The sequence below is a fragment of the Heptranchias perlo genome, chromosome 39, assembly GCF_035084215.1.
Source record: "Heptranchias perlo isolate sHepPer1 chromosome 39, sHepPer1.hap1, whole genome shotgun sequence".
Classification (NCBI taxonomy): Eukaryota; Metazoa; Chordata; class Chondrichthyes; order Hexanchiformes; family Hexanchidae; genus Heptranchias; species Heptranchias perlo.
The window spans coordinates 2,218,729-2,237,947 of NC_090363.1; the positions used below are offsets into that span (position 1 = coordinate 2,218,729).

At 52.1% G+C, this 19,219-nt stretch overlaps 2 protein-coding genes across 2 annotated transcripts in view; both read left to right on the plus strand.

Moving 5' to 3' along the window:
- The first annotated feature begins 3,637 nt into the window (after nt 1-3,637).
- LOC137304873 (zinc finger and BTB domain-containing protein 12-like) lies at nt 3,638-5,341 on the plus strand. Its single transcript, XM_067973670.1, has one exon. It carries the CDS (start codon nt 3,688-3,690, stop codon nt 5,038-5,040), a length of 1,353 nt encoding a protein of 450 aa, XP_067829771.1. The 5' UTR covers nt 3,638-3,687; the 3' UTR covers nt 5,041-5,341.
- Nucleotides 5,342-10,732: 5,391 nt separating this feature from the next.
- The window catches only part of LOC137305075 (complement factor B-like), a 47,309-nt gene continuing 38,822 nt past the window's right edge, over nt 10,733-19,219 (plus strand). The window contains exons 1-4 of the mRNA XM_067973852.1: nt 10,733-10,831; nt 11,743-11,952; nt 13,213-13,395; nt 17,914-18,087. Coding sequence (XP_067829953.1) covers nt 10,777-10,831; nt 11,743-11,952; nt 13,213-13,395; nt 17,914-18,087 — 622 coding nt within the window. The 5' untranslated portion in view covers nt 10,733-10,776. The remainder of the gene's footprint in view (nt 10,832-11,742; nt 11,953-13,212; nt 13,396-17,913; nt 18,088-19,219) is intronic.

Consider the following 19,219-nt stretch of genomic DNA (forward strand, 5'->3'; position numbering starts at 1 on the left):
TCACCACCGGTGGGGGGTTTGACCCGGTGCGGAGGGAGTGGGGCTCACGTGTATGTTTGTTGGGGGGGGGAAAAGAGAGTGGGCTGCGCTCGTATTGGGGTTTAGGGGTGAGGATTGAGGGGGGAGGGGGGGGGGTGGCGAGGATTATGGGAGGGGGGGGGGGGGTGGCGAGGATTGAGGAGGGGGGTGGCGAGGATTGAGGGGAGGGGGGTGGCGAGGATTGAGGGGAGGGGGGGGTGGCGAGGATTGAGGGGAGGGGGGTGGCGAGGATTGAGGGGAGGGGGGTGGCGAGGATTGAGGGGAGGGGGTGGCGAGGATTGAGGGGAGGGGGGGGTGGCGGAGGATTGAGGGGAGGGGGTGGCGAGGATTGAGGGGAGGGGGGTGGCGAGGATTGAGGGAGGGAGAGGCAGAAGTTGGGACCCATCGCTCAGCTTCTGCTCACCGCCAAGCTTGAGATGCTGCCCCGTATCCTAACTCGCCCCCAGTCCCGTACCCCCATCACCCCCAGTCCCGTACCCCCATCACCCCCAGTCCCGTACCCCCATCACCCCCAGTCCCGTACCCCCATCACCCCCAGTCCCGTACCCCCATCACCCCCAGTCCCGTACCCCCCATCACCCCCAGTCCCGTACCCCCATCCACCCCCAGGTCCCGTACCCCCATCACCCCCAGTCCCGTACCCCCATCACCCCCAGTGCTCACTGACCGGTCCGGGAACGCCCCGATTTTAAAATTCTCATCCTTGTTTTCAAATCCCTCCATGGCCCTCGCCCCTCCCTATCTCTGTAACCTCTCCAGCCCCACAACCCTCCGAGATCTCTGCGCTCCTCCATTCTGGCCTCTTGCACATCCCCGATTTTAATCGCTCCGCCATGGCGGCCGTGCCTTCAGCTGCCTGGGCCCGAAGCTCTGGAATTCCCTCCTAAACCTCTCCGCCTCTCTCTCTCCTCCTTAAAACCTCCCTCTTTGACCGAGCTTTTGGTCACCTCTCCTAATATCTCCTTATGTGGCTCGGTGTCAAATTTTGTTTGATAATCGCTCCTGTGAAGCGCCTTGGGGACGTTTACTATATTAAAGGCGCCGTATAAATGCCAGTTGCTGTTACAATAACCGTCAGATCCACACCGTGAGCCCCAGTGCTCAGTGGAACAAAAGAACAACACTCTGGGCTTTCTGGTTTTTTTAAAAAAAAAACACCCCAAACTTCCGTCAGGTCTTTCCCCGGCATACCCGCGGTGTCTCCCGGCGATGGGAAAGACCTGCCAGGCTGCTTCACCCTCTGGAGTGGCGCAGCAAGCAAGCGGGTCGTGAAGCAGAGGGGCTGCCGCCACCTTCTCGGGGGGCGACGAATGCCGGCCTGGTCAGCGTCGCCGCCGTCCCGAGAAACAATTGGAACAAAAACAAACGCGAGGGAGGCCAGCGCTACGCTTAGAGGAGATGAGTCGGGGTCTCGGCGCAGCTGGGGAGGCGGGGAGGAGGGGGACGGGCGTGAGGTGATGAAACTTGACCGGCCGCCTGCCCTGGGACCCCCCCCCCGCGGGGACGGGCGAGGGAGCGCGGGGGGGTGTTTAGGATTTATCCGCAGCCAGGTGACAAGTGCCGGGAAGAGGCCTTCCCCCAGACCTCAAACGAGGGAAGCAGGAGATATAAGGATAACTCGGGGCTGGGTTTTGCCGAGCAGAGGAGTGCTGAGTTAGCGACAGCGAGCGGGAGAGCTTTCTGGGAGGCGAGAGAACCAGAGGAAAGGAAGGGAGCGACCGGCAGCAGGGACGCGAAAGGAGGAGGATAAAGTAAAGAAAGAATTTGCATTTCACGACCTCAGGACATCCCAAAGCGCTTTACAGCCAATGAAGTGCTTTTTGAAGCATAGTCACTGTTGTAATACAGGAAACACGGCAGCCAATTTGCGCACAGCAAGATCCCACAAACACAAACGTGGTAAATGACCAGATAATTTTTTAATGATGTTGGATGAGGGATAATTATTGTCCCAGGACACCGAGGAGAACTCCCCCTGCTCTCTTCGAAATAGCGGCCATGGGAATCTTTTACGTCCACCTGAGAGGGGCAGACGGGGCCTCGGTTTAACGTCTCATCCGAAAGACGGCGCCTCCGACAGTGCAGCGCTCCCTCGGTACTGGCACTGGGAGCGTCAGCCTAGATTTTGCGCTCAAGTCTCTGGAGCGGGGCCTGAACCCGCGACCTTCTGACTCAGAGGCGAGAGAGAGAGACGGCGAATGAGAAAAAGGATACGGATGGAGGTCTCGCAGAGAGGGTCAGGCGTTAACGAGAAAGGCATCGAGCGTAGTAGAGCCAGGGGTGAAATTGGCCTCCACCGATAGCGTGAGACGCACTCATCGCGAATCGGCCGCCCATATCCCACCGCGCTCAGTTTTCTTTTCCCTCGACCTCTGGATTACACGCGGAGTCACCTGGCGGGAGAAGCAGATTAGACATTGCCAGAAAGACGGTGTAGAAGGGAGGGTCTCCAGTTCCTAGGACACGGGGGCAAGTTTTGGTGGGGGGGACACTGCACGCACGTGGTGGGTCTCGTCTGATTTGGACCGATGCCGGTCTACTTACAGAGGGGGGTAAATAAGGAGCGATGGGGCAAATAGCAGACCTGGAAAGAGTGATGCAGGTGGTACGGACAGCAGGACCGGGTCGATGAGATTTGAAGTACCAGTACGAATGTGGATAGAAAGATAGACACTCCTCTTGTGTGCTGTTTTATGTTTAATTATTGCCTAATTCGAACGACTAAATAATTCAATTTATTTTCTCACCAAAAACGACAGCAGTGCCCGTTTGGGGCCACGCATGCACAGAAGGAGGCCATTCGGCCCATTGTGCCGGTGCTGGCTCTTTGAAAGAGCTGTCCAATTATTCCCACTCCCCTCTGCTCTTTCCCCATAGTCCTGCAAATTTTTTTCCTTGTCAAGTATTTATCCAATTCCCTTTTGAAAGTTATTATTGAATCTGCTTCCACCGCCCTTTCAGGCAGTGAATCCAGATCATTACAACTGGCTGCGTGAAAAAAATTCTCATCTCCCCCCTGGTTCTTTTGCCAATTACCTTAAATCTGTGTCCTCTGGTTACCGACCCTCCTGCCACTGGAAACAGTTTCTCCTTATTTACTCTATCAAAACCCTTCATGATTTTGAACACCTCGATCAAATCTCCTCTTAACCTTCTCTGCTCTAAGGAGAACAATCCCAGCTTCTCCAGTCTCTCCACATCACTGAAGTCCCTCATCCCTGGACCCATTCTGGTAAATCTCCTCTGCACCCTCTCTAAGGCCTTGACATCCTTCCTAAAGTGCGGTGCCCAGAATTGGACACAATATTCCAGCTAGTGCCCAACCAGTGTTTTATAAAAGGTTTATTATAACTACCTCGCTTTTGTACTCTATGCTTCTGTTAATAAAGCCCAGGATCCCGAATGCTTTTTCACCCTCGATCATCATCTCAAGTCTTGGAGGGGAGGGGGAGGGGGAGCCCAGATAGTGAGGGGGAGGGGGAGCCCAGATAGTGAGGGGAGGGGAGAGGACGGGACCCCGGATAGCGAGGGGGATGGAGGGGGAGCCCAGATAGTGAGGGGGAGGGGGGAATATTGCAGACCTCACTGATGTTTCTTTCTGTTGTGTTCCCCCTGTCCCCCACCCCGTTCAGTTCACACCTGCGAGCGATGGCGTCCGATGACGTGCTGCGATTCCACTTCCCGAACCACGAGGTGACCATCCTGAAGCGGATGAACCAGCTGCGGCTGGAGGAGCGTTTCTGCGACGTGACGGTGCTGGTCGACCGGCTGCGGTTCCCGGGCCACCGGGTGGTGCTGGCCGCCTGCTCCCCCTTCCTGCGCGACCAGTTCCACATGAACCCCTCGCAGGAGGTGCAGGTTTTCCCCATGACCGGAGCCCAGATCGTGCTGCGGCTGCTGCTCTCCTGCTACACCGGGGTGCTGGAGTTTCCCTTCAACGACATCCTGGACTACCTGACGGCCGCCAGCTGCCTCCAGATGGAGCACGTGGTGGAGAAGTGCCGGCAATCGCTGTCGCCGCGGATCGGGCCGCGCGTGACGTCGGGGGAGGGCGGCGAGACGGGGGAGGAGCAACGTCCCGGGACCCCGCAGATCGCCTCCTCGTCGGAGCGGGGGGCCGAGGGTGAGAAGGGTCTCGGCGTCAGAGCGCCGCAGGAGGACGTGGTGAAAGTGGAGTCAGAGCAGCGGGCGGACTTTGCCGAGACGGCCAGGGCCGAAGACATTTGCATCCGGAAGGTGGAGTCTCTGGCTGACTGCATGGGCGGCCGGAGCCGGGGCGGGGGCTGCGGCAAGCCCCGCGGTGGGGTGGCAGGGGCCGAGACCACCAACGGACTGGAGCCCGACCCTCGTATCCACTCCACCGTGGGGGGCGCGGCCGAGAGCACCGCCCCCGGGGGCGGCTACTCCGACAACGGCGCCCCCTACGACATGTCGGAGGTGATGATCTCCGACGACTTTCAGGAGGAGGACTACGAGAGCTCGGCCAGCGAGGAGTGCCGGAGCAGCGGCTTCTCCGGCAGCTTCTACCGGCCGGCCGACGAGCTCCCCCTCAACGCCCCCCACCCCCACCCAGCCGGCCAGCTCGTGGGGCAGGGGGGCAAGGAGGGGGAGGCCGGGGGCCCGGCCCTCTGCTCCGAGTGCGGGGCCCCCTTCGAGCACCGCGAGCACCTGGCCTCCCACATGGTCGTCCACAAGCTGTACATGTGCCTGCTCTGCGGCAAGGTCTTCAAGAAGAACGCCCGGCTGGCCCAGCACATCAACGTCCACACCGGCTTCAAGCCGTACTGCTGCGCCATCTGCGGCCGGACCTTCACCCAGAAGCGCTCGCTCAAGGACCACATGAACGTGCACAACGGCGACTCGCCCCACTGCTGCAACTACTGCGACATGCGCTTCACCCACTACAGCACCCTGAGGGTCCACCTCCGCGACCAGCACGGCAAGACCACCACCCGCAATCTGGAGAACAAGCCGGCCGAGATCAGCCTGGTGGTGCCTTAGACAAAGTCGGTGCCCAAAAAAAAATAGTTAAACGAAAAAAAAAACAGCAAAAAGACGCACCAAAATCGAGCACCGTTTTAGAAACAAAAAAAAAACACTTACAGTAGAGTCCGTTTGCCAACCCAACTAACAACCAACCAGATTTCCCCCCCCCTCCTCCACCCCCCACTCGGGAAAAGAAAAGAAACTGCTTTGGGAAAAAAAGTAGCTGCAGTGAGTTAACGGACCTCTCGCTGAACACTCTCGATGTTCTCCTTCAGTCGTTCCTCCTGCCCGTTGTCCTCACAGTCGTTTTTTTTTTCACCGACTTGGCCGTCTCCTCACCATCGCCGCGGTCTTTTGGGTTTTTTTTTTCCGGGGATGTCTGCGTGGCAGGAAAAAGCCTCTTTGTGTAATCTATATTTTTATTCTTCCAAAAAAAAATTAATAATAATAATTTGTGATTTAAAAAAAAATGGTGAAAATCATTTTTTCCCCCGTTTGTTTATTTTTTTTTTGCGCGCGCGCGCTGTGAAGTGTCGAGGAAAGGGGACGTAGCCTCGGAATCGCTGCGTTTCAGAGGTAGACTTGTCTGTCTGTCCATGGTATTCTGCATTTCCCCCCCCCCCCACACAATGGGGCAGGTCCTAACTCAAGTCTCGCACACGAGATTCTTGAGCTGCTCGCCAGGGAAGAGCAGCTGAGGTGGTTTCCTGTTGCTTTCCTCACGGTTTTTATCTTTGAAGTATCTTCTAGGTGGGCTGTAACTGAGGCTAAAGAGGCCCACCTACTCTTTACAGTCGGGGGGCTTGGGGGGGGGGGGGCCACCTACACTCATCGGACGAAAAATACCCCGTCCCCCGGATGCCGATATTGAGCCAGTCTCTGCTCGCCTGGGACTGTCTGGAGCGGGACACTAGCCCGTCGCCATCTGAGTCATCGAGGCGGGCGTGTACTACCACTGAGTCAGCGGTCGCTCCACCCGGACGCAAGTACCCCCGCTGGATGTCAGCCCAGTATTTAGAGACCATGTTCTGGTCTCCATTCGCCAGTGGGTGTCTGGAGTGGAGCTCGAAGCCTTCGCCTGCTGATTCAGAGGCAGGAACGCTACCAGGCTCAGTCCTGAGAGACGGGTAATGATATTACTTCAGACTAAAACCGCAACGGCCGACGGAGACGCAGGTTCGACTGGTGAAACGTTGAACTGATGCGGGTGCTGCTCTTCACGCAAAGACTGATCGATACTTTGGGTGAGGGAGAAATTCTGGATCGGGCAGCGGAGGGGATAAACTCTGGGAGCATTGGGGAAACAGCAGCGGAGGCTGGGGAGCCCCCAGGCCACAGGGGGATGGAGACTTGTTTCCCCTCTCCTCCCCCATACCATCCTGCTGCAATCCCCTTCTCTGCGGGATGCAACCGGGGCGGGCGGGGGGGGGGGGGGGGGGGGTGGGTGGGTGGGGTCTGCGCCCCTATGTTACGCCCAGGCACCGTGTAGCAAGGAGGTCTTATAAGAGGAAGGAGGTCTTGCTGCAATTGTACAGGGCTTTGGCGAGACGACACCTGGAGTACTGTGTGCAGTTTTGGTCTCCTTATCGAAGGAAGGATAAACTTGCCTTAGAGGGGGTGGAACGAAGGTTCACTAGATTGATTCCTGGGATGAGAGGGTTGTCCTATGAGGAGAGATTGAGTAGAATGGGCCTATACTCTCTGGAGTTTAGAAGAATGAGAGGTGATCTCATTGAAACATAAAATTCTTAGAGGGCTTGACAGGGTAGATGCTGAGAGGCTGTTTCCCCTGGCTGGAGAGTCTAGAATTAAGGAGCATAGTCTCAGGATAAGGGGTCGGCCATTTAGGACTGAGATGAGGAGGAATTTCTTCACTCAGGATTGTGAATCTTTGGAATTCTCTACCCCAGAGGGCTGCGGATGCTGAGTCGTTGAGTATATTCAAGGCTGAGATCGATAGGTTTTTTGGACACTAAGGGGGTGGCGGAGCAGGCTCGAGGGGCTGTGTGGCCTACTCCCGCTCCCATTTCTTATGTTCTTATTTGGGTGGAATAATCGGGCGATTTACCTGGGGCACACAATGAAACTCGGTGCTATGAGCTGCCCCCTGGACTTCGCTCACAGATTGGGGGGGAGGGAGGTCAGAGACCAAAATACTAAATAATTTTGCGGGGGGGGGGGGGGTGGAAATTCCAGGTTGTTATATGGGCAGTCGGGGTGGGCTCCTGGCTACCGGTCTCCATTGGGTGACAGAAGGTCCCCATATCTCCCATTATTTGGCAGAATGTCCACATATCTCCACCAGGAGGCAGAAGGTCTCCACATCTCAATCAGGAGGCAGAAGGTTGCTTGATCTTGGAGGCCTGTTACACTGAACAGGCCAGTTTCTGCACTTTGATTTACCCCCATTTTCCAGGTGGAAGACCCAGCCTGGTGGGGCAGGATGGCAGGCCCACTGCTCATCGTATCTGTAAGGAGTTGTCTGACCTTCCCTCCGTTTAAATGAACGGCCTGAAACTGGGACATGCTCCATTAGGTGTACCGCGCCCTCTCCTGCCTGATTCCCTGTATTCGCTGCACCCAGTTAGCCCCAGGTACAGAACAGTGCAATCTGACCCTCACCTCTCTCTAACCTTCCGCATTTCACTTTTAACACTGCCTCAGCCTAGAAGGTGCTTTACAGAAAGGGGAGAGAAAATAGGACGAAGAAACAGCCAATGAATCCTGGTGGGAGAATTAGGAGGTTTGACGTGGTCAAAAAGAGAGGTTTTAAAGTTGGGGAGACTAGGGTACAAGTTTAGGAATGGAGTCGCCTTATTTTAGAAATGATATATACATCAACAACTTGCTCGTAGTAAAATGTCCCCGAGGCGTTTCGCAGGAGCGATTATCAGACAAATCTGCCAAAGAAGGGGATATTAGGACCAGTGACCAAAAGCCTGGTCAAAGAGGTAGGTTTTTAAGCAGTGTCCTAATGGCAGGTGGAGAGGTTTAGGGAGGGAATTCCGGAGCTTAGGGCCGGGACTGCTGAAGGCACGGCCGCCAGTGGTGGGGCGAGCGCAAGAGGCCAGAGTTGGAGGAGCGCGCGGTTCTGGGGGTCGTAGGCTTCGAGGGGGTTACAGAGAGTGTGGAAATACCCCTTTTGTTTCAAACTCTCAAACTGATGCGAAGTCACCAGGAATGTGGGATGTTGGGCTGTGTGAGGCATTCCCCATTCACAACGTCAGGCGAGGTGAGAGTTCCACGCAGATGTCTGATCTTAGAATGCCTCGGATTTAAGCCACAAAACGTAGTGACGAGGGGCGACGGAGAGACACTGGTGCATGTAAAGAAATCTCTATAACATTTATTACTGAGACGTCATGGTGAAAAGTTACGGCCCCCGAAGCGCACTCCTCCACCAAGAGCACGCCAGGTGAACCAAGAAATTGGCTCGGAATTTCCGTGGTGATCTAACGATTCTCTGCTGTAACATCGGCCCCAGAGGTTGGTGCGACCAAACCCCCCCCCCCCCAGAAATGTAAATGGCTGTCAGCTGTGCCATTTCTCCAGGCGTTGTGCCGAGAACACCGGAGGAAACTCCAGGTGGTAGAGTTTTGGTGACACCAAGCTTCGAGTTCGAAAGCCAAAGCTAGTAGGCGGAACGGAAGTCTAAAGGAGGTGAGGAATTTAGTAAAGAATGAGTTTGAGTAGGAGCTGAGACAACAGGGAGGGGGTGGAGGGAGGAGTAAGACCGTAGGGTTGTGATAAGAACATTAGGAACAGGAGGAGGCCATTCAGCCCCTCGAGCCTGTTCCGCCATTCAATTGGATTGTGACTCATCTGCATCTCAACTCCATTTACCCGCCTTGGTTCTCAATATCTCTTGATATCCTTACCTAACAAAAATCTATCTATCTCAGTCTTAAAAGCTCGAATTGTTCCCGGCCTTTTAGGGGAGAGAATTCCGGAGTTCCACTCAGCTTTGTGTGAAAAAGTGCTTCCTGATTTCGCTGCTGAATCACCTAGCTCTAATTTTAAGGTTATGCCCCCTTGTTCTGGACTCCCCCATCAGAGGAAATAGTTTCTCTATGTAACCTATCAAATCCTTTAGTCGTCTTAAACATCTCAATTAGATCACCCCTTGATCTTCTATACTCAAGGGAGTAAAAGCCTAGTCTATGCAACCTGGCCTCATAATTTAACCCTTTTGGCCCCAGTATCATTCTGGTGACTCTGCGCTGCACCCCCTCCAAGGCCGATATATCCTTCCTGAGGTGCGGTGCCCAGAACTGAGCTCTCCAGATGGGGTTCAACCAGAGCTTTATGAAACTGTAACATAACTACCATCCCTTTGTATTCCAGCCCTCTTGAGGTAAAGGCCAACATTCCATTAGCCTTTTTTTTTATTACTTTATGTACCTGTCCACTTGCTTTAAATGATTTGTACACTTGGACTCCCAAATCTCTTTGCTCCCCTCTTATTTTCTCACCATTTAGAAACTACTCAGATTTACCTTGCTTGGGCCCAAAGTGGATGATCTCACACTTGCCCACGTTGAACTCCTTTTGACGTAGTTTTGCCCACTCCCTTAATCTGCCCATGTCCCTTTGCAAGTCGCTGCTCCCATCTGCACTACTTACTGTCCCTCCTAACTTAGCGCCATCTGCGAACCTGGATAAACAACTCTCTCCTCCTTCATCCAACTCATTCATAAATATGGTGAAACGTTGAGGCCCCAGAACAGATCCCTGGGGACCATCACTTGTCGCATCCGGCCAATCTGAGTACCTACCCTTTATCTCCACACTCTGCATCCAACTTCCCAACCAATTTCCAACCCAATCAAAAGGCCACCTCCCATTCTGTGCACTCTCATTTTTGCTAATTATGTCTTGTGTGGGACTTTATCGAATATCTTCTAGAAATCCATATCGACAACATCTGTAGACGCTCCCTTATCTACCTTATTAGTGACCTGTAAAATTCAACTAGAATAGTCAGACGTGACTTACCCTTAACAAAGCCGTGCTGGCTTTGACCAGCCCATATTTATTCAAGTACTCACTTTATAGAGAGAGGGGTTGAGAGGGAGAGTGGCCGTGATAGGGGGAGAGGTTGTGATAGGGAGATTAGACACCACAAACTTACTGTCCTTACCCGGTCTGGGCCTATATGTGACTCCAGTCCCACACTAAAGTAGTTGACTCTTAACTGCCCTCTGAAATGGCCTAGCAAGACACTCGGTTACCACTTTCTCAGGGTAACTAGTAATGAATGCTGGTCTTGCCAGAGCCTGAGGATGAAATTTTTTAAAAGATGGGCATCCATTGCATGCCTTGTGTAATCAGCAGCTGATGATATGGTTTCCTGTAAATCCAGTTAATTTTTTTGTGTACACAGTGTGAATCAGGCAAAACAATGGCCTAAACATGGTGGGGGGTGGGAGCTTTTGCTCATGAATGGATCAATGTCCAGCATTGATTGTGTTCAGCTATTTAATGACAAAAATGCAAAGAAACTATGCGGTTATAGCGTTGAAGGATAAAGCATTAACTTTACCTTAGCTCTGAAACGCACCCTTCGAAAGTCACAGCTTCCCCATGTTTGATTCTGATTCCTTGTTTACGTTGGAGTTAATGAAAAGCTGAAAGTTAAATAGTCTCTCACCACCTCATCCCCTCCCCTTTGGTTTGCCCTCCGAGTCGGGGCTCAGTGTCAGGTGCGCTGACGTGAACTGGTGGAATTTTTCTTCAGTCCAAGAATCAGGAATGAAGCTGCTCGATTTGCTCGCGCTCTGTCTCACTCTCCTGCCCGGTGTTCAAGGTAAGTGAGCCATCCGGCTGAGGTTAGCAAGTCAAGAGTCCGCCTTTCTGATTCTGTGATGCGTTGACATCGTAGAGGGCGACCTTTCTCCTGTGGAATTGACTGGCTGGGTCTTGGACCTAAACTACTGTTGTCTCTTGATAAAGAACGAACTTGCATTTAAATAGCACCTTTCATGACCTTAGGATGTCCCAAAGCGCTTTACAGTCAATGAAATACAATCGCTGCTGTAATGTAGGGAATGCAGCAGCCAATTTGCGCACAGCAAGCTCCCACAAACAGCAATGAAGTGAATGACCCAGATCATCTTTACGTATTGGTTGGGGGATAAATGTTGACCGGGATACTGGGAGAACTTCTCTGCTCTTCTTCGAAATAGTGCCATGGATCCTTCACGGCCACCTGAGAGGGCAGATGGGGGCCTCGATTTAGCATCTCATCTGAAAGACGGCAACTCCGGCAGTGCAGCATTGCCTCAATACTGCACTGGGAGTGTCAGTCCAGATTTAACACTCATGTCCCTGGAGTGGGACTTGAGCCCATGACCCTGTGGCTCGGGCAAAAGTACCACTGAGCCATGGCTGACACCGTGGGATTGGACTAGGTGGCTCATGGAGAAAAAGACCAGCACGGATTTGATGGGCTGATTGGCCTGTTTCTGTACTGGAACATTCCATGATTCTATAACAGAGGGGGAGGGTGTTCCTCTTATAGATGAGAACCAATCAAATAATTTGATTTATTAGTTGTGACAATTTGACTGGATGACATCAATTTTCGTATCCAATCAGCCAATGGAGTTTCTTTTCCTGGACCCATTTCCATGTCAAGGTGCTTCAGGGCAGTGAGAAAACCTCCCCCCTCCCCCCACCTCCCCCTTTGCAGCGTTACATTCATAAATATCATTGCAGGAGCAGATGAACACTTCGAAATAACCTGTGATCCTGACGTCCAGATAATTGGTGGCATGGTGAGAAAGTCCAATGGTAACGAAGTGGGTAGCATTTTGACGTACGAGTGTCCTGATCGGTACCACCCATTCCCAGTGTCCAGCAGAAGATGTCGGAGCACTGGACAGTGGACCAGGCTGCCCCACAGCGTGATCACGGCCAATTGCAAAGGTGAGCCACCCTCCTTTCCTTTCTCTTATTTGTCCCTTCCTTCCTTCATGCCTTCAAGCTTCCCTCCTCTCTTTCCTACTTGCTTTGTTTTCACTGGGGGTGGGGGGTTCCCACTGACCCCCGTTTCCCACGTTACCCACCCTACCCGCCCTGCCCCATCTCTGTCGAAGGCCTGGTGCCATGCACTGGACCAGCCCCATAAATACTGGGCTACAAGAGCAGGTCAGAGGCTGTGTATTCTGTGGCGGGTGACTCACCTCCTGATTCCCCATAGCCTTTCCATCATCTACAAGGCACAAGTCAGGAGTGTGATGGAATACTCTCCACTTGCCTGGATGAGTGCAGCTCCAACAACACTCAAGAAGCTTGACACCATGCAGGATAAAGCAGCCCGCTTGATTGGCACCCCATCCACCACCCTAAACATTCACTCCCTTCACCACCGGCGCACTGTGGCTGCAGTGTGTACCATCCACAGGATGCATTGCAGCAACTCGCCAAGGCTTCTTCGACAGCACCTCCCAAACCCGCGACCTCCTCCACCTAGAAGGACAAGGGCAGCAGGTACATGGGAACAACTTCACCTGCACGTTCCCCTCCAAGTCACACACCATCCCGACTTGGAAATATATCGGCCGTTCCTTCATCCTCGCTGGGTCAAAATCCTGGAACTCCCTTCCTAACAGCACTGTGGGAGAACCTTCACCACACGGACTGCAGCGGTTCAAGAAGGCGGCTCACCACCACCTTCTCAAGGGCAATTAGGGATGGGCAATAAATGCCGGCCTCACCAGCGACACCCACATCCCATGAATGATTTTTTTTTAAAAGCCCTGGATACAGTGCCAGCATCTTCTGTGCCTCTGCTCGTTGGCCTTCATGTGGGTGAGTGAGTGTTGCGGGACCAATTGACTGTGGAAGGCACCGGGAACGAAGAGTAATGTTCTCCTCACCCAAAATCCACACAGGGGTTCACCTTTGAGCAGGGTTCACTGCATAAAGGACCAGCTGTGGCAACCCAGGCTAATTTCCCTCCTCCGCAGGCCCAACTGAGACCAGGTGGTAGTGTCTCTATCATTACGTTGGCTGGGACCAACTAACTCAGCACCAATCAGAGACTGAACCTCCCTGATCTCCACGTTTCAGTACCACACCATCTTGGACCTGACATTTCTAAAGCCTTCTACGCTGCAGTCTCCCTCAAGCCCTGAGGTCAACACTAGGCAGCTCAGCCTTGCTAAGGTGTTTCTATCTCCCTAGAGTTTAGATGTCCAACTCCTATACTCGAAGATGGCATGTTCAATCCGGTCAATACTTCCTACAGCATTGGGGAAACCATCATATTTGAGTGCTACGATGGATATGAGCTGCTTGGCTCAGGAAGCAGGACCTGCATGAGGAACGGCAGATGGAATGGAACAACCACCATCTGCAACACAGGATGTAAGTTAAGACCATCTCATGTGGCCTTCCTTGGGATTTCCTTAGCATCTCCTTGGACGTATTTGGTTTACAAGGACAGTGAAGTCCTTGACTATGAAGGGGAATTGACAAAGCTGATCAGGAGAAATGGTTCACTGTGGCACTGGGCTCAAAGATCAGGGGTCATAGGTGAATTAGAAGGAAGAAGGGAAGTCAGGAAGAAAAGAAAGAACTTCTATTTATATAGCTCCTATCACAGCCTCAGGACGTCCCAAAGCAGATCGCAGCCAATGAATTACCTTGAAGTGCTATTGCTATTGTTTTGTAGACTGCCATGTTGTGCAAAATTCCATAAACGGCAATGGGATAAACCATCATAATCTGTTTTTGGTTGAGGGATAAATAAATGTCGGCCAGAACGTTGGGAGAACTCCCCTGCTCTTCTTCGAATAGTGCCATGAGATCTTTTACATCCGTCTGGAGATGTATGAGGTCTCCATCCTAATGTCTCAACTGAAAGACGGCACCTCTGACGATGCAACTCCCTCTTGCTACTTGTCTCAGTCTTACCTCACTGGGTGGCACTTTCAACTCGGAGTCACAGGAGTTGTGGGCTCGAGCCCCGCCCCAGAGAACTGAGCACCGGATCCAGGCTGACACTCCAGTGCAGTACTGAGGGAGTGCTGCATTATCAGAAGTGCTGTCTTCTGAATGAGACGTTAGTCCAAGACCCCGCCTGCCCTCTCAGTTAGACCATAAAAGATCCCATCTCACTATTCGAAGAGGAGCATGGGAAGTGTCCTATCGGATGTTTATCCTTCAAACAACATCACTATGACGGATTACCTGGTTATTCATCTCGTTGCTCTTTGTGGGATCTTGCTGTGCGCAAATTGGCTGCTGTGTTTGCCTACATTACAACAGTGACTACACTTCAAAAGTTCTTCATTGGCTGTGAGGTGCTTTGGGACATCCTGAGGTGCTGTATCAAGGCAAGTTCTTTCCTTCTGACTGCGTTGACCTGTCAGCCCAGGTGATGTGCTCAAGTCTCTGGAGTGCGACTTGAACCTTCTGACCAGTGTGTGACTGCTGAGCCAAACTGGCAGCAGCTTTATTCAGCAAAGAGTTGTGGAGAGTTCAAGCAGACAGAACAAATGAATCGGAGAGACAGTCGAGTACCTTTCTGGAGAATGAAGACATGAATCTCTGGAGAAAGAATTATGCGATGAAGATGGTTATGAAGGAGTCTGGAGAAGCTTATCCAAGCATGCTGCTCACTACATTGAAAGGTTCACTTCAATACCAGGGTGGTACATGTTGTCAATCAGGAACTTAGGAGCAAGAAAGAAATTTTTTCCACCTCAATTTTTGAATCAGAGGAAGATACAGGGCTATGGGGAGAGAGTGGGGCAGTGGGATTAGTTTGGGGATCGATACAGGGCTATGGGGAGAGAGTGGGGCAGTGGGATTAGTTTGGGGATTGATACAGGGCTATGGGGGGAGTGCGGGGCAGTGGGATTAGTTTGGGGATTGATACAGGGCTATGGTGAGAGAGCGGGGCAGTGGGATTAGTTTGGGGATTGATACAGGACTATGGGGAGAGAGTGGGGCAGTGGGATTAGTTTGGGATTGATACAGGGCTATGGGGGGAGAGCGGGGCAGTGGGATTAGTTTGGGGATTGATACAGGACTATAGGGGAGAGAGCGGGGCAGTGGGATTAGTTTGGGATTGATACAGGGATATGGGGAGAGAGAGGGGCAGTGGGATTAGTTTGGGACTGATACAGGACTATTGGGGAGAGAGAGGGGCAGTGGGATTAGTTTGGGACTGATACAGGACTATGGGGAGAGAGTGGGGCAGTGGGATTAGTTTGTGGATTGATATAGGACGATGGGGAGAGAGCGGGGCAGTGGGATTAGTTTGGGATTGATACAGGGATATGGGGAGAGAGAGGGGCAGTGGGATTAGTTTGGGACTGATACAGGACTATTGGGGAGAGAGAGGGGCAGTGGGATTAGTTTGGGACTGATACAGGACTATGGGGAGAGAGTGGGGCAGTGGGATTAGTTTGTGGATTGATATAGGACGATGGGGAGAGAGCGGGGCAGTGAGATTAGTTTGGGATTGATACAGGATGATGGGGAGAGAGAGGGGCAGTGGGATTAGTTTGTGGATTGATACAGGACGATGGGGAGAGAGTGGGGCAGTGGGATTAGTTTGGGATTGATACAGGACTATGGGGAGAGAGTGGGGCAGTGGGATTAGTTTGGGAATGATACAGGACCATGGGGAGAGAGCAGGGCAGTGAGATTAGTTTGGGATTGATACAGGATGATGGGGAGAGAGAGGGGCAGTGGGATTAGTTTGTGGATTGATACAGGACGATGGGGAGAGAGTGGGGCAGTGGGATTAGTTTGGGATTGATACAGGACTATGGGGAGAGAGTGGGGCAGTGGGATTAGTTTGGGATTGATACAGGGCTATGGGGAGAGAGTGGGGCAGTGGGATTAGTTTGGGATTGATACAGGGCTATGGGGAGAGAGTGGGGCAGTGGGATTAGTTTGGGGATCGATACAGGGCTATGGGGAGAGAGTGGGGCAGTGGGATTAGTTTGGGGATTGATACAGGGCTATGGGGGGAGTGCGGGGCAGTGGGATTAGTTTGGGGATTGATACAGGGCTATGGTGAGAGAGCGGGGCAGTGGGATTAGTTTGGGGATTGATACAGGACTATGGGGAGAGAGTGGGGCAGTGGGATTAGTTTGGGATTGATACAGGGCTATGGGGGGAGAGCGGGGCAGTGGGATTAGTTTGGGGATTGATACAGGACTATAGGGGAGAGAGCGGGGCAGTGGGATTAGTTTGGGATTGATACAGGGATATGGGGAGAGAGAGGGGCAGTGGGATTAGTTTGGGACTGATACAGGACTATTGGGGAGAGAGAGGGGCAGTGGGATTAGTTTGTGGATTGATATAGGACGATGGGGAGAGAGCGGGGCAGTGGGATTAGTTTGGGATTGATACAGGGATATGGGGAGAGAGAGGGGCAGTGGGATTAGTTTGGGACTGATACAGGACTATTGGGGAGGTGGAGGGGCAGTGGGATTAGTTTGGGACTGATACAGGACTATGGGGAGAGAGTGGGGCAGTGGGATTAGTTTGTGGATTGATATAGGACGATGGGGAGAGAGCGGGGCAGTGAGATTAGTTTGGGATTGATACAGGATGATGGGGAGAGAGAGGGGCAGTGGGATTAGTTTGTGGATTGATACAGGACGATGGGGAGAGAGTGGGGCAGTGGGATTAGTTTGGGATTGATACAGGACTATGGGGAGAGAGTGGGGCAGTGGGATTAGTTTGGGAATGATACAGGACCATGGGGAGAGAGCAGGGCAGTGAGATTAGTTTGGGATTGATACAGGATGATGGGGAGAGAGAGGGGCAGTGGGATTAGTTTGTGGATTGATACAGGACGATGGGGAGAGAGTGGGGCAGTGGGATTAGTTTGGGATTGATACAGGACTATGGGGAGAGAGTGGGGCAGTGGGATTAGTTTGGGAATGATACAGGACCATGGGGAGAGAGCAGGGCAGTGGGATTAGTTTGGGATTCCTTTCGCAAAGAACCAGCACAGACATGATGGGCCAAATGGTCTCCATCTGTGCTGTAAACTGTTGAGCCTCCTTCCTTCTATAGTTCACAGCAACACACTTAGAGTAAACACGAGACTCTTTAACAGTTGAGGATACGGAACAAACTTTAATCATACAGCATAGGTGGTCAGTCTATAACCCTGGATAACCCTCCTTATACATCCCAGTCTGCCTACTTCAAAGGTACATTTCACACATAAGACTTCATGATTGATCTGATCTCTGATTCTCCCAAGGACACTGTAACAGACATCCATTCAATACTATGGTTAATTGACCCCCTCTGCCTATCACTTAACTTATACATTAATTACTCATGGTCGATGTCATTCCAGTCATGTATCTCCTTGCACAGGCATTCCTTGTCGATGATAACCAGCTCAGAATTCACCCCCCGCCTCGCTCATAGACACCCCACTGTTCCATCTCTACCTGTTATCCCTAGGAAGCCTGTTGCTCCAGGACTAGTTACAGTTATACAGTTCTGATTGACTATTAACTCTTAACTCTCCAACATAAGCGTCTATGGCTCCAATGGTATGGTGGCAGTAATAAGTGGGGGCTGGTCTATCATACAATTGACGTGTCCAATGGTCGCCTCGCATTCCCATCCATTGTATTGTTCTTAGATTCAGAGTATAACGGAAAGAGGGAGCTGAACTGAACCACAAATGAGATAGAAATTCCGATGCGATTTCCCTCAGTGTGTGCCCATTGCTATCCTATCGGGAAATTGCGCACTTCCCGCCCGTGATTTTACGTACGCTGAAGTCGCTGAATGGAAAAATCTCGTGCCGGGAGCGCGCAGTTTCCCATTAAGCGTTCGCCGCGGGGCGATCGGTGCCGGGTTGCTCTGTTCCTTCAATAATTTACCGATCTCTTCAAGTGCAACTCTGCCCTCATCCCGGGATCCCAGCCGGAGGCAGGAAGACCGGAATGAATTACGGATTCGGTGACAAGGTGGAATATGCCTGCAACAACCAACTCGTTCTGGTCGGATCCAGCAGCAGAAAGTGCCTGGAGACAGGAGAATGGACGGGGGCAGCACCCAGCTGTCAGCGTGAGTCTGACCATTCATTTGCTCTCGGTGGCGTTGGCTTGAGGGAGAAACGCTGGAGACTGGGAGAACCCCTCGCTCTTCTTTCAATCGAGCCATGGGATCTTTAACGTCCACCCCAACCAGGCAGAGGGGAGCCTCGTTCCAATGCCTCGTCCAAAGGACGTCAACCCCAGCAACGCAGTACTCCCTCAGTGCTCCCCTCGGAATCCCCAGGGGTCAGTACTGGGACCACTGCTTTTCTTGATATATATTAATGACTTGGACTCGGGTGGACAGGGCACAATTTCCAAATTTGCAGCTGACACAAAACTTGGAAGTGTAGTAAACAGTGAGGAGGATAGTGATAGACTTCAAGAGGATAGAGACAGGCTGGTGGAATGGGCAGACACAGGGCAGATGAAATTTGATGCAGAGAAGTGCGAAGTGATACATTTTGGCAGGAAGAACGAGGAGAAGCAATATAAACTAAATGGTACAATTCTAAAGGGGGTACAGGAACAGAGAGATCTGGAGGTATATGTGCACAAATCTTAGAAGGTGGCAGGACAGGTTGAGAAAGCAGTTTAAAAAAGCATACGGGATTCTGGGCTTTATAAATAGAGGCAGAGAGTACAAAAGCAAGGAAGTCATGATGAACCTTTATAAAACACTGGTTCGGCCACAGCTGAAGTATTGTGTCCAATTCTGGGCACCGCACTTTAGGAAAGATGTGAAGGCCTTAGAGAGGGTGCAGAGGAGATTTACTAGAATGGTTCCAGGGATGAGGGACTTCAGTTACGTGGATAGACTGGAGAAGCTGGGGTTGTTCTCCTTGGAACAGAGAAGGTTAAGAGGAGATTTGTTAGGGGTGTTCAACATCATGATGAGATGATAAAGTAAATAAAGAGAAACTGATCCCATTGGCAGAAGGGTTGAGAACCAGAGGACACAGATTTAAGGTGATTGGCAAAAGAACCAAAGGCGACATGAGGAAAAGATTTTTTACGCAACAAGTAATTACGATTTGGAATGTGCTGCCTGGACGGGCGGTGGAAGAAGATTCAATCGTGGCTTTCAAAAAGGAATTCGATAAATATTTGAAGGGAAAAAATTTGCAGGGCTGCGGGGAAAGAGCGGGGGGAATGGGATTAAT